General features: G+C 42.8%; 1 protein-coding gene across 5 annotated transcripts in view; it reads right to left on the bottom strand.

Moving 5' to 3' along the window:
- tln2b (talin 2b) overlaps window positions 1-12,783 on the bottom strand; it is a 74,338-nt gene that overhangs the window by 11,869 nt on the left and 49,686 nt on the right. For 3 of the 5 annotated variants that reach the window (XM_031870660.1, XM_031870670.1, XM_031870678.1), the window contains 20 exons: window positions 12,375-12,494; window positions 12,045-12,242; window positions 11,425-11,564; window positions 10,846-10,939; window positions 10,315-10,404; window positions 10,074-10,196; window positions 9,307-9,450; window positions 8,923-9,108; window positions 8,668-8,808; window positions 7,812-7,993; window positions 6,960-7,092; window positions 6,743-6,844; window positions 6,437-6,607; window positions 5,873-6,019; window positions 4,166-4,267; window positions 3,913-4,032; window positions 3,090-3,236; window positions 2,059-2,225; window positions 1,489-1,672; window positions 903-1,028 (listed from right to left, as the gene is read on the bottom strand). In XM_031870660.1, coding sequence (XP_031726520.1) covers window positions 903-1,028; window positions 1,489-1,672; window positions 2,059-2,225; window positions 3,090-3,236; window positions 3,913-4,032; window positions 4,166-4,267; window positions 5,873-6,019; window positions 6,437-6,607; window positions 6,743-6,844; window positions 6,960-7,092; window positions 7,812-7,993; window positions 8,668-8,808; window positions 8,923-9,108; window positions 9,307-9,450; window positions 10,074-10,196; window positions 10,315-10,404; window positions 10,846-10,939; window positions 11,425-11,564; window positions 12,045-12,242; window positions 12,375-12,494 — 2,817 coding nt within the window. The remainder of the gene's footprint in view (window positions 1-902; window positions 1,029-1,488; window positions 1,673-2,058; window positions 2,226-3,089; window positions 3,237-3,912; window positions 4,033-4,165; window positions 4,268-5,872; window positions 6,020-6,436; window positions 6,608-6,742; window positions 6,845-6,959; window positions 7,093-7,811; window positions 7,994-8,667; window positions 8,809-8,922; window positions 9,109-9,306; window positions 9,451-10,073; window positions 10,197-10,314; window positions 10,405-10,845; window positions 10,940-11,424; window positions 11,565-12,044; window positions 12,243-12,374; window positions 12,495-12,783) is intronic. The other 2 variants (XM_031870685.1, XM_031870694.1) reach the window with 1 other exon arrangement.

Genomic DNA, 12,783 nt, shown 5'->3' with positions numbered 1-12,783 from the left:
GCTCTGTCCCTGCCAAGGTTACATGCAAAAGGTCTGATCTGCAGTTTTCATTTGTCAGCAGATGGCAGGTGTGACAGCGGTCATGACGATCAAGAGTTAAATGGCAACTCTCTCCCTTCTTCTGTATGAATAGTCCAGTTTCTTCCAGCTCTTGGCGGCATTAAATGTACACTTTGCCTGAAACTCTTAAACTTCTTAACATTATCCTGCCTTTGCTTTATAGTACACTTTTTGTGTACTTCATATTATAATTTTACTTTTTCACATTGTAACTTTGTTTCTCCATATTGTAATTCTAGTACTGCTATCTCTGTCTATTTACCGTACATACGTCATCTGTTGCATATCTGTATGTTCTCGAAGAGGAATCCTTCATGTGTTGCTTTTTTGAGGTTTTGCCCATTTGTTTCACCTTTAATGTATTTTGCATGGGGTCTAATAATTGATTAAAACGCTCTGAGACAAATTTGGGTTTTTTAGCTGTACAAATAAAACTGACTTGACGTGACAAAAATAAATTGTTAGCCTGTCTCAACAGTCACAATAGAGGGAGTCCTGTGGTCACAGATATTACTCAGTATAGCATACCAACCCTCTCTCTCATACACAATTGCATGCACACAATGCACGTCTTAGTGATGGGTCTAGTAGTCCCACGAACAAACATATGATAGAAAAAGCGAATACCTTCCAAACCCTGATAAGGACTGTCATGTCATTCTTTTGAAAAAATCCTTATTTGTGCTACTAGATACGTCAATCAAAACATAGAATATATATCTACATGCAGTATCCTCGCTCTGTGAGGAAGCGTAAGCTGAAAGATAAATTGTAGACTTACAGTGCGGAAATCAATACACAGTTAAACCAGATATGATGGCTGAAGAAGTGTATTCCTTTACCTTGGCAGCGCTCTTCAGCTGATACATGGACGGGTCGTCAGCTGGCTTGCCAGCGGCACATTTCGTGGCACCGATGAGTTCGGCCAGAGCCTTTGCCACATCCCGCACCGCGTTTATCAGAACCACCTGAGGAGATAGATAGAGCTGGAATCAATACGGCACAATGGTCAGAGTATAGGTTTATCAGTAGCACCCTGGGGAGAGGATTTAACACTGCAGCTCTTATCACTCCCACCTACTGTAGTCATGATACTTCAGACTTAGTGAAGGGCAGAGATAGAGGCATACACACAGAGGAAAGAGGAGACACAATGTGTATCAGATGAATCTGCAATTACACAGAGAATCTACTGGGTGCTGGGTGTACAGAAAGACAGAAGACATTCATTGTCGATGAATAATATTACAGAAAAGTACAATGATAATGGGTTATAATAGATGGTTAAAGCTCTGTGCAGCTGAATTAAAAAGCAATAACTGAGCTTTGTTATAATAAAAAGGCGTACCACTGTGACTACATATGGCTGAAACATCTGTGGTTGTATTAGACATTCTTTAGTGGAAATGTGTTTTAGATTTTTATCACCTGTGTCTCGGGGTCCTCAGAGCCCATGCTGGTCGCTCCCAGTTTAACCACCTCAGTGAGCTGGGTGATGGTCTTGGCTGAGGACTGGGCAGCCTGGGCCAGTTTCTCCTGGCTGGACGCAGCTCCAGCAACCAGCAGCTTGGTGTCCTCCACCAGCGCCTTGGCCGTCTTCAAGATGCTCTCCCTGAGGGATGGGACACATTGTGTCACAATCTGCTCCAAAGTCACACAATCAAGAAGCAGCAATATGAAGGGATGCTGTTGGTTTTCTAACAGAATGCGTGTTTAGCAAGGAGGATTTTCAATTTACATCCATTATTTGAAATGCATCTGAATATTGAGTATTATTGGCAAACTGCACAGTGTGAGTCATCAAAAGAAAAAGGGAGCTCTGGTGTCACAATGTAAAAATAACTGAAATATTAAGATGTATTTCCTCTGTGCTCATGAAACCTATGAATCATATACACCTTTTTTTTTAATTTTTTTTTTTAAACAAATTCAAACATCTATCTTTTTTGTTTATTAGAGGTTATCATTTAACGCATGTCTTGGTCAAGGTCATTGCACCTGTGGTCTGCAAAAGACTCTTCGTTCTCAGGGCTCAGTGTTCCAGCTGAGGCGAACATGATGGTGGTGTCCAGGTCAGCGATGATGCCAGAAACAGCGCTGGCTGCTGTGATACAGGCCTGGGTGCCTTTGTTCCCCGCCTGCAGTGCAGACAGTACCAAGGACACCTGGAACATGTCAAACATAGCATTAGATATGCAGAGAGGTTCTTCAAACATGCGGTTTTCAGAGGGGTAAAAAAACAGAAAAAAACCCTGGTTTCTGTATGCCGTGCACATTCTTAATGATTAACCAGCAGCTTTCCCTCTTTGTAGAGTGTTGACAGAACATTTATACATCAGGTGAGGTTGTAAATGTTTAGAGGAAAAGATCTGAACATGGTAGGTTAAATGAGGACGCTGGGAGTGAGACAGACAGCAGGGTTAAACGTGTATCAAATCAGAATCTGCTGCACAATCACATTTAAGCCGATGAGCCTGACTCTGCAAATCACGCACCTCCCTTGAAAACTGCCCATCTTTCCTAAATATAAGGAAAGCCCTAAGAGGTACATCTCAACAAAGGCACAGGTTTCACATATCAGCAAACAGGAGACCACAAACTATTCAAGTTTGGTATGAGCCCTGAATCAAATCATAGCCTTTAAAGTGGAAAGAAATTCCAACGTGTGAGCAGCAAGGTTAGCTGCTTCCTGGGTCGCAGCAGGAAGACATTAGTATCATCATTAACTGCACAGTGTGAGGGTGATCAGGAGAGCATGCTCTCATGACCTGCATGACTGGTACAATAATACAGTAAAGCACCAGTTATTACCACCTAAAATAACATACATTAACCCTATATTCCTCTGACTCTATACTACTTCAACATTAAGGCTAAAGCTAAGCCTTGAAGTTAGCACACGCCTATATGTTTTCTATCACTTTATTCAACTGTACTGAGAGATGAATGAAAAAAAAAAAAAAATATATATATATACATATATAAACAAGCTTCCTTATGCATGAGTTATAGATGCTGTACCAGCTTACCTTCTCCGTGACTGCGCGGGCACACTCGATGAGTTCCCTTTTGGAGAAGCTGTCCGTGGGGCTGAGCTGCAGGGCTCCAGCCTTCTGGACCATGTAGATACAGCCGTGGCCCAGTTCTTGCACCCGTGTCTTTATCTGGTAACCAACCTGAAAGCATAACCGGGCATCGACTTACACTGCATCCATCTTCTCATCTGTGCCACTGTACTGCACAATTATGATCATAATCCTAAACTGGCATGTCTCTCACTCCAGCGGGTGGATGAAAAATGATTTCAAGCACCCTCAGAGAGGGAATGCTGGCACTACACCTTTAATTTACAGACTGGTGGGTGGTACTTGATGATGAGCATCACTGTAGGCTTTTAGACTTGTAGAGGCACAATGTCACTATGGTAACCAGCAGGGTTTCTAGCAGCCTGTTATATACAAGATATTGATAAGAGCTATGTGCGTATTAGCGAAATGTTTCCACACAGTTTTGTGCTCTTGACTACACAGAAAAGCTTTGAGAAAATACTATGTGGGTGCTGAGAGCAATGGGGGCAGGATGGGGATATTTCAGTTTTATCTCACAAAGTCGGGAGCAGCCTTGAGGAAGGGGCGTCATTTCAAAGAACAGCACACATCTGCTCTGGTCAGTGTGTGAGGAATACATCTGAAAGCATGTTTTGGTGTAAAATGCAGACCTGCAGTAAGCTGATATTTCAGTCTGACATTTGCTCCAGGTGCTGAATTGCAAAAAGATTTACGGCTTGATGTGTTAAATCTTATGTATGTATTTTTCCCCACGTACTCCGTAGGACAGAGCGTGGCTTCTCACCTCCTCTGGCTCTGCAGTGGCTGCAGCAAGGCGTCCTTGGTGTGCTAGCTGTCCATAGTCCACTGTCACCTGAGAGGCAAGGCCGCCAAGCTCTTCAGGACAGGTTATTGACTTAGTCATCTGGCGACAGACAGGACATACATCATCAGCAGAGGCAGATTAATGTTTCTGTGGCCCTACTGACACATATTGTCATTTTAGATCGGAAACATGATGGAAAACACACACACAGAGTCAGCCATGAATATCTTACCATCTCCTGCGCAGTGATAGCGATGGCTTTGGAGAACTTCACCATGGTGGTCTGGTAGTCCACAAAGGAGCCTTCAGGTTCAGGAGGTGTTCCTTCATCCAGCTGTGAAGAGCAGCCCTTTAGTACTTATCTATCTATAGTACATAGCACATAGCTAGCCTATGTGTTTTTACACTACGCACCCCAATTTACTGTATGTAAGACTTTTGATTTAGTTTGGTACCACTTTACAATAAAGCATACTGTAAAGGGTTGTGAGGTTTTAAGTGATTATTCTGTTAATTGTTCATAATTAGCCTGGTCTTAAAGCTTCTGTAAGAAGCTGTGAATTCCTGTATGATATTATTCTGTATTAGTATTATCTTTTGGTTCCAGGTTATCAGCGTATAATGAAGTGAAGGATCGTATTGGTTGTTCAGCTGCCAATGCAGATTGACTTGTTTTTTTCCTGCAGGTATTACTAATGGATCCGTTGCATTTACTCATTTTTGGAAGATGGCTAAAGCCCAAACTACAGCCCAAACATTAAACCTGAAGGGACAATATATACTGAAATATTAGCTATTGTAAAGATATCTATCTATTGTACGTGTTGGCTCACACGTAGCAAGAAATTGCAGTACAGAAACGATCAAGATATGATTTATTAACCGTGTCTCCATTATGCAGTTTTTCAACCAGAGAGCAATTATATTTTTCACCTAAAAAATGGCTCAGAACATATCTTGGTCATAATTCTTAAATAAATCCTTTTGCATGTGTATGTTTTGTGCTTATGTTAAAAAATAAATACTTGATACATTATAGTTATACAGATTTTTGAACTCTCAAATACCAATATTAGTATCAAAATCCAGTATCGGTCAGGCTATAGACCAAACATATAAAGTTTAGCATATTTATGACGGCAAACTTGATGGATATTAATGAAAGGATTTTCTCATATTAGAATACACTATCATCTGCAGCTGAAAATATGAATACGTTATAAATAAATTGACCATGACACCATGTAGCCTTATTCTAGAAGGTACATTATTGTCAGGGATAGTCCAAACTGAGGGTGATTAGTTTAAAGGTCGCTACAAAGATAAATCAAGCTATGCTGGCAATACCAATATGTGCAACAATTTGGCAACCCACCTTCTATTTATAGGTCGATATGTTAATTGATGTATAATTTCTTAACAATTAAAAAGCCATTAGTGAGAACATAGCAACCTTTTTTACGTTAGCATTCTTGTAAAATGGTTCCACTTTATATATGCTAATGGTGTTTTAATGATGTTTGCTCTGTTATGTTTAAGCTGAGGGTAAAATTAAAATAATAAAAAGAAAGGAATAAAAATAAAAATGAAGGATAAGATCTGAGACAAGTGAGAGTATGAGCAGATCATCGTCAATTATTAACTGTGCTGTCAGCACAGTGACATGTCCCCCAGCAGGATGAGTGACAGCTAACATCACCAGTGGGCTGTGGATTTAAAACTTGTCATCTCCTGGACTAATGAGAGCCACTGACGAGGACACACTCTCGACGCACTCACTGTGGAATTATTCTATCAGGGAAGGCTCATTTTGCCTTCAGACAAATGAGATGGGGAATAAGTGTCAACCTGCAATCCATTTAAAACCACCTGAGCAGACTTCTCATGAGATGTTTTGACACAAACATGCATTTTCTATCAAAACACAATCACTACTCACCCTGCCCATGGCCTCAGCGATGGACTCCACCATGCCCCCGACCATGCCCCCTTCACTGGCTGCCTCGTTCATAGTCACCATGATGTCGTCCACGGCCTCCTTCATCAGCTGGGCTGCCTCGGAGATGGCATCGTGAGTGTGGGACGCCTGGGGACACAGTCAGCTAATTAACGTTTCTGTGACACTCTCTTGGATTAGCCAGAAGGAAATTTATCAGCTTGACAAAACAGCTCCAGAGTGTCCCTACAGCTGGTGAGTACACAGTGTTTCACTAGAGGACACCTTCAACAGGCTGGACTCTTGCTGCTGTAAAGACTTGTACTATTCTATTTTCTAATAATTCAAACTTCGAGTTCAAAATGTAATAAAGTTCACACGCTATACACCGGTAATACTTGAGGCAGAAGTTTTTCATGATTCCCTTAAAAAAAGATAAACCCTGGAAAAAAACATGGCTACATTACTGTCTTGACCTGCTGATATGTAGCTTCATATCTCAGGTCACCCTTGAAATAGTGATCATGGTAGGCTAAACACACTGCAGCTTCATGAACTGCTTCGTACCTTTGGGTTTCCCCCGCCTTCCTTGGCAGCATAGAGCATCTGCAGGGCAGACTCAGACAGGGTCTTGCTCTGGTCTAGGATGGTCATCTGCTGCTGGTGGTCGGGCAGCTTAGAGGCCAGGCCCACCGATGCCACGATGAGTGGATCGAAGTACCTTGCCAGCTGGGTCACCTGTGAGAACGAGTGATGTAGAGTGATGAAGAGAGATGTCTGAGGAAGGGTTGGATCACAAGATAGAAAACAGACAGATTGTGTTTTTCTTTCTAAATCTAGAGGGGATGAAGGGATATACGGTCAGACCAGCACCTTGTGTCCGAGTTGGGCAGCTTCGCCTCGGGCCGTTGTGGAGACGGGATCAATCAGATGCCCAATCTCCTGCACAGAGGACGTTAGCTGCTCCTGAAGTGCCTGGTGAGTTACAACACAGCAGAGAATTACGGTATAAGTCACACCAGAATGACTACAGATCCCATTAGGTTCTTTCTCTCGGACAAGACAGAGCTGATGGGGTACTTGAACTCACTTCCATGGAGATATCATCTCTGCAGGGCAAGGTCTGCCCAACTGCAGCTAGGGAAGCATGCTCAATGTCCCGGATACACTTATTGATGTTATCAATGGAGTAATCGCACTCCCTCTGTCCTGGTGCCTTGTCCCTATCATCAGAAATGTTGAAAAATACATTCATTATTGTGCAATGGATATAGAATACAATTAAAAGGATAGATAATGGAACATTTTTTTAATTAAGAGGAATAGTTAGACATTTTGAGAAATACTTCTTTCCCACTTTTCTGACGAGAGTTAGTTGAGAAAATCGACACCACTTTCATATCTTTACTTAATATGAAGCTGCAGCAGCCGATTAGCTTAGCTCAGCATACAGACTGGAAGCAGAGGGACAGCGTAAAAGGTTAAAAGAAACCTCTACCGCTCACTGAGTAACCTGTTTTATCTTGTTTGTTTAATCAAATGTAAAATAGAAATGTTGTGGTTTTACAGGGATTTTGGCCGGGAGTGTTGTCATTTATGCATCTGATCTGGAGGAGGATGAGGATGAGGATGAGGATGATGAAGATGAAGATGAAGATGAAGATAGAAGTGGGTGAGGAACTACCTTTGCTAAAATGTGTTGCAGATCCACCGTGGCTCATCATCTCACCACTGCTCTATAGTGTTCTCTAATCTATTACAACTCTCAACAGGTATTAACAACCGTGGCAATTTATTGCTTAGCTGGGCAGATATCATAGGATAAGCCCTCTGGCTTCAGAAACATTTCTTTCCCCCTCTAACTGTGAGCTAACCATTACAAACTTTGACTCAGGATGATCCTGCAGGGACAGATGTGGCATTAGGTGGGATTAATACTAACCTGATGGAGGTGATGAGACTCTTGATGGAGTCAGAGACTGTTCTGGAGTGGCCGGCCAGTATGGACCATGTGGGAGGATCTTTAGGGTTGAGGGCCAGCGAGCGGGCCGTTTCTAAAAGGTAAGTGGAGCTATCGAGCATGGAGCGGGCTGAACGCACAATAGGCTCCTGAGCTGCTGAGCCCTGTGGAAATGAAAAGATTAGGGCATGTGAAACAACAGCCCAGGTAGCAGCTCAACAGCAAAGTGCTAGATACAGTGGTATGACAGAGTTGTTAATATTCCTTGACTACCTTGAGGAGATCAAAGGTGCAATCAAAGAGAGGGATGAGATTAGAAAGACAGCTTTACACAGATGCAGGGAGAAACACCTTCAGTCTTTATGATCCGAGCCAAAGCCTCCCTCGACAATTAGATTAACAAGCTGAAGATTAGAGCAGCTGTGCTGAGAAAGAGTGCCGTTAGACACTGCCCTCCAACAGATTACAGCCATAAAGCTTGTAGAGGGCTGTGCGAGAACTGCTCCGCTCAGATTGAAAAAGAAAAATCCATCTTTTCCACTCTTTTTCTTGACGTTAAAAGAAAAAGGTAAAATTGGACCTCAATCCAATTCCCCCGATGTTCGCTGTACAAACGTTTCTGTGTTGGCTCATATAAAAGTGTCTGTTGGAAGGGGATTGAGTGCAGAAGTCACAAACTTATTCAGGAAATCTCTCTAAGAGAAGCTTCAAGAGACTCGGATGTGTAGGAATTGCCATTCATTCATTCATTCCAGCTAAATAATGAGGAACTGTGGAAAGAGTAAGAAAGAACGATCTAAATGAGGCGTTACAAACAAACATGAAAATGGATGAATACCTCATTGCTGATTTGCGCTGGGATGCTCGCAAACTCAGGGTTGTTGGCAAAGGTCGACAGGTTTTCTACAGCCTCAAGGAGCGGGTTCGTAGCAACACGGCATCTGTTTCTGTTGTCTTCTGAAAAATCTCCATCTGAGGCCTGAAACAAGACAACGCCATATGAATATTTGCCCCATTTCTGTCGTATTTTTGTAAGCGGCTGAATTATACACACATTCACAGCTTCTCACGGGACGAAAAATTTACACTCAACGTTTTGATCGGTTGGGGAGTTGACCTTGATGGTTTTGACAAGGTTGGCTGTGGTGTTGGCCACCTCTTTGGCTGACTGGACAAATTGTCTCCTCGCCACAGGGTTGGAGGTTTTAGAAGAAGCCAGGCGGCAGGCGTTACAGAGGGCTGAGGTGTGCTTGGCTACAATTGTTGCTGCAGACAAAATCTGACAAACAAAGAAACGTCAACAAATAGGAAGCAGAGTTGTATGCATTGAGGCTTTCCGGTGAGGTGTGGAGAGTGAATAATGTACGACATTCAGGTGAGCCATTTAATCACAGTCACTAAAGATCTACATAGTGCAGCCCCCATATGGCAGGGAATGGCCTTTTAATGTTTTCAAGCCCCACATGGACCTTCTTACCTGTGAGGGACTACTAGCTGGGTCTACTAAGTTCTGACAAGCCATCTGTATTGCCTGGTGGGCCTTTGCAAACTGGATGGGATCCACCAGCCCCTCGTGGCCTGACTGACTATTGGGATCAGACACGCCTACAAGATAAGAGGCCTACAGGGCAGGAAAGAAAAATAGAGTTATGTTAATGTATCAGTTTGTCACTAGACAGGTTCTTTATTGTCCTCCATGACTTCACTTGTTGTCACAGACAAGCTAACACCCCCCACACACAGTCAACATTGTATGACATACATGCATAAGTAGATGAATATATGAATAGATCCCTACATAGATTTATGTTGTATACATTGTGCATACGCTTTGTTCAGGGGGAACAAAAGATCTGTCAGAGGGTGCCCTTTTCCAGACTCGGCAACTGAATGTTGCACGGAAGTGAGGACGTTATTTTACAGTGTTAGTAGTGAGAGTCTGTAAAACCTCTAATGAAACTGGCTCACTTGGTCACGCCAAGTGTCCTGCTCAGGTCTAAATGCCATTTATGAAGAGATTCCACCCGGTCAAGATGTTTGCATTTCATTTTATGTATTGTTTAGAAGGCTGTATCACCCTATTTTTTAAGGTTCAACAATTTGTTTTCCTAATTGAAATGTAACATGATTCATTTCAAGCATACATTTAAAAAACAACAACAAAGTCAGTAAAAAAAAGAGCTGAGACGAAAGCAGAAGCCTGGTAACTCAGAGTGAGTAGTTAGCGCCAAGCGTTGATCTCACCTGTCCTGCAGCCTCCGTAAGCCCACACAGAGCTTTGGACGCCACACCCACGCTCTCCCCGAATGCCACCACATCACCTGTCTTACAGTGCTGTGAAATACCTGCCATTGACTCTCCGAGGACCTGGGGCATGCAGAAATGGAGAAAACCAGTACAAACTAGATCCTCAACTGATCAACTAAGTAAAATATCTCCGGCAGTTAAAGTATATAGTTCACACGATTATTTTAAAAGCCTGTACCTTTGAATTTTCCATGACGCTCTCGATGCAGTCAAAGTAGGAGAGTTCGTTGACAGGCTCGTTGGGATTATCTAGGAGACCTCTGACAGCCTGTGCACAGACAGAGATGATAAGAACCGAAACTACACTGGACACACCACATCACTGCTATGATATTACACTTATATCAACCACTTAGTTAAGAGAAGGGAAGCACTATAAATGTAAATCAAACTGATGGAAACATACCGCCTTGATAAATGATGATAATCAAGCTTTTAAAATGCACAGCCTTATTGACATTTTCAGGTACTTGAGTATAAGTGAATGTAGGCTTCAGCATGCAAAAATACTCTGGTTCAACCAGTGTCACTAATGCACTTACTACATTTATGATTTTAATGTCAAGGTAATGGCTCTATGAGAGTAATGATAATAGTAAAGGGTGAAAAATGCATGTAGTATTTTTAAAATACTAAAAATGCATTTTTAAAAAAACGGCCTGCGAGAAGGAAAGTCTGTGTGTGGTACAGTGTATGTGAGGACGGCTACCTCCAACTCCCTCAAGGCGTTGTCACACTCCTTTTGTCCTGCTGCTTGCTGGGTACAGAGCGTAATCAGCTGGTTAATGCTCTCTGTCACTGCCCTGAAACACACAGGCAGCCACACAGGCTTTTTAGCTCTCACATGTGTCCTCCACATGCACGCACAGTCTGGCTTCGCTCACACATGATGGCACTGCTGGCCTCTCACTGCGATAGGCTAACACAAGGAGGGCCGAGATTGTCTTGAGTTTGTGTTCAGCTTTGCTGAGCACAGACAGGCGCTAGCCAAGGCTTCCATCTTCCTAATTAGACAGAGAGAAGTCAGTCAGGCCCAAAGCCCTACGGGACCAGCTGTTGGCTTCTCACTACATACTTCCTCTAGCACTGCCTAACAGAGACAGCTTGGGAGTGGCATACAGCAGGTAGAATTTTTTTTTTGTTATAAAATCTGAATTTTTCATAAATTGATGAAAGCTAAAATCTGAACTGGGATTCATATTTTGGACAAAATGGCTCAGTTTACTAGCAAACACTGAGAAAAGAGAATGTGTGATACATATCAGGTGCTATCTGCATCTTATCGCACCTTGCTGCCACAGCTAGAAGATTCTTAGCGTTGGCTGCACCTGGATCCACTGACAGAGACTTGGCAGCCAGCAGCAGCTTACTGGACGCCATGGAGATGTTCTTCAGATTACCAATGACTTGGAACTGGTCGTCCTTGCTCTGCACAAGCAAGGACAAAGAAATATACAGGTGATTTTTAAGATGGATTTTTAGTATTTTCTGTATCGCAACAGCTGTCAAAAGATAAAGAATGTATTTAAGACTCTATACCATCTCTATCCTCTTTACTCACTCAGCAGGCAGCTGAGCCTGATTAAAGCTGGGTGTCATGCTACATCAACTCCAATCCCAGACGATCTCTCCAAATTAATGAGCAAAATAACCAGAACAAGAACATCACAAAATCTCATTACATCTGACTATGAATTAGACTAACAGGTCTCATTAAGAAATGACTTAAACAGCTTAGGATATAAAGTGTAACAAAGCTTGGCCACTTGGCATTTAAGTTTGTTTTGCATTTGTCCATCAGGGTTTGAGCACTCCTCTCCGTGTGTAAAGTACTGCTGACATTGGATCACAATTGAACTGTTTCAATAGAGTGTGGAGGGGGGGGGGGGGTATGATCATGAAACCTACATGCGTGTGTCCTGCCATCTCGATGCCAACATCCAGGAACTCATCAAAGTCTTGGCTGAACTTCCCTGAGGCCGCAGCCAGCTGGCTGCTCGTTCCACGAGAGGAGTGGACGACCTCGCCTGCAGAGTGGTTGAGTTCAGCTGCTGTGTGGTTCAGATCACTCTGGGCCTCCTGGAATGTCTTACTGCAGGGAGGGAGCTTCAAAGACAAGACACACATCAATTAGGGAACACTGCAGAAGTCAAAGTCAGATGGAAAAAACCTGTTCAGTTATGTGGTGGTATGTTATTCACTTTATTTTGTTTGTAGAAAAGTTGAGATGGGACTCACAATGTCCACCAGCAGTTTCTTGCTGGCTTCACCGATGCTTCTGAGGGCCATGTCAACATCCTTCTGGCCTGGCAGGCAATTCACACAATTATTCAGGGAGTGCGACACTGCTTTGGCCACCTGAAACACAGCACAGCGCTCTGTCAATGGACTGCCATTAGTCATTCTAACAATGTGACACACAATACAAAGTCCCAGAGAAAAGCTATAGGGGAAAAAACATCTTAAATGTAAATTGGGCTCACAGCGGCGCACAGTAATCCTTGTCATTAATTTATGCTGCTGCTGTCACAGATATAAGCCAAACAATATGTTTATCCCCCGAAGGGCTGCAGGAGAATGATCAGTCTTACTCTGGCACTCCTGAGAGAGGAATACCAGGCAGGAGAGAAAATAGCAACGCTTAGAG

Source organism: Anarrhichthys ocellatus, unplaced genomic scaffold (genome assembly GCF_004355925.1).
Source record: "Anarrhichthys ocellatus isolate YVR2014 unplaced genomic scaffold, GSC_Weel_1.0 scaffold2, whole genome shotgun sequence".
NCBI lineage: Eukaryota > Metazoa > Chordata > Actinopteri > Perciformes > Anarhichadidae > Anarrhichthys > Anarrhichthys ocellatus.
This window is presented reverse-complemented; position numbering and strand designations above follow the sequence as displayed.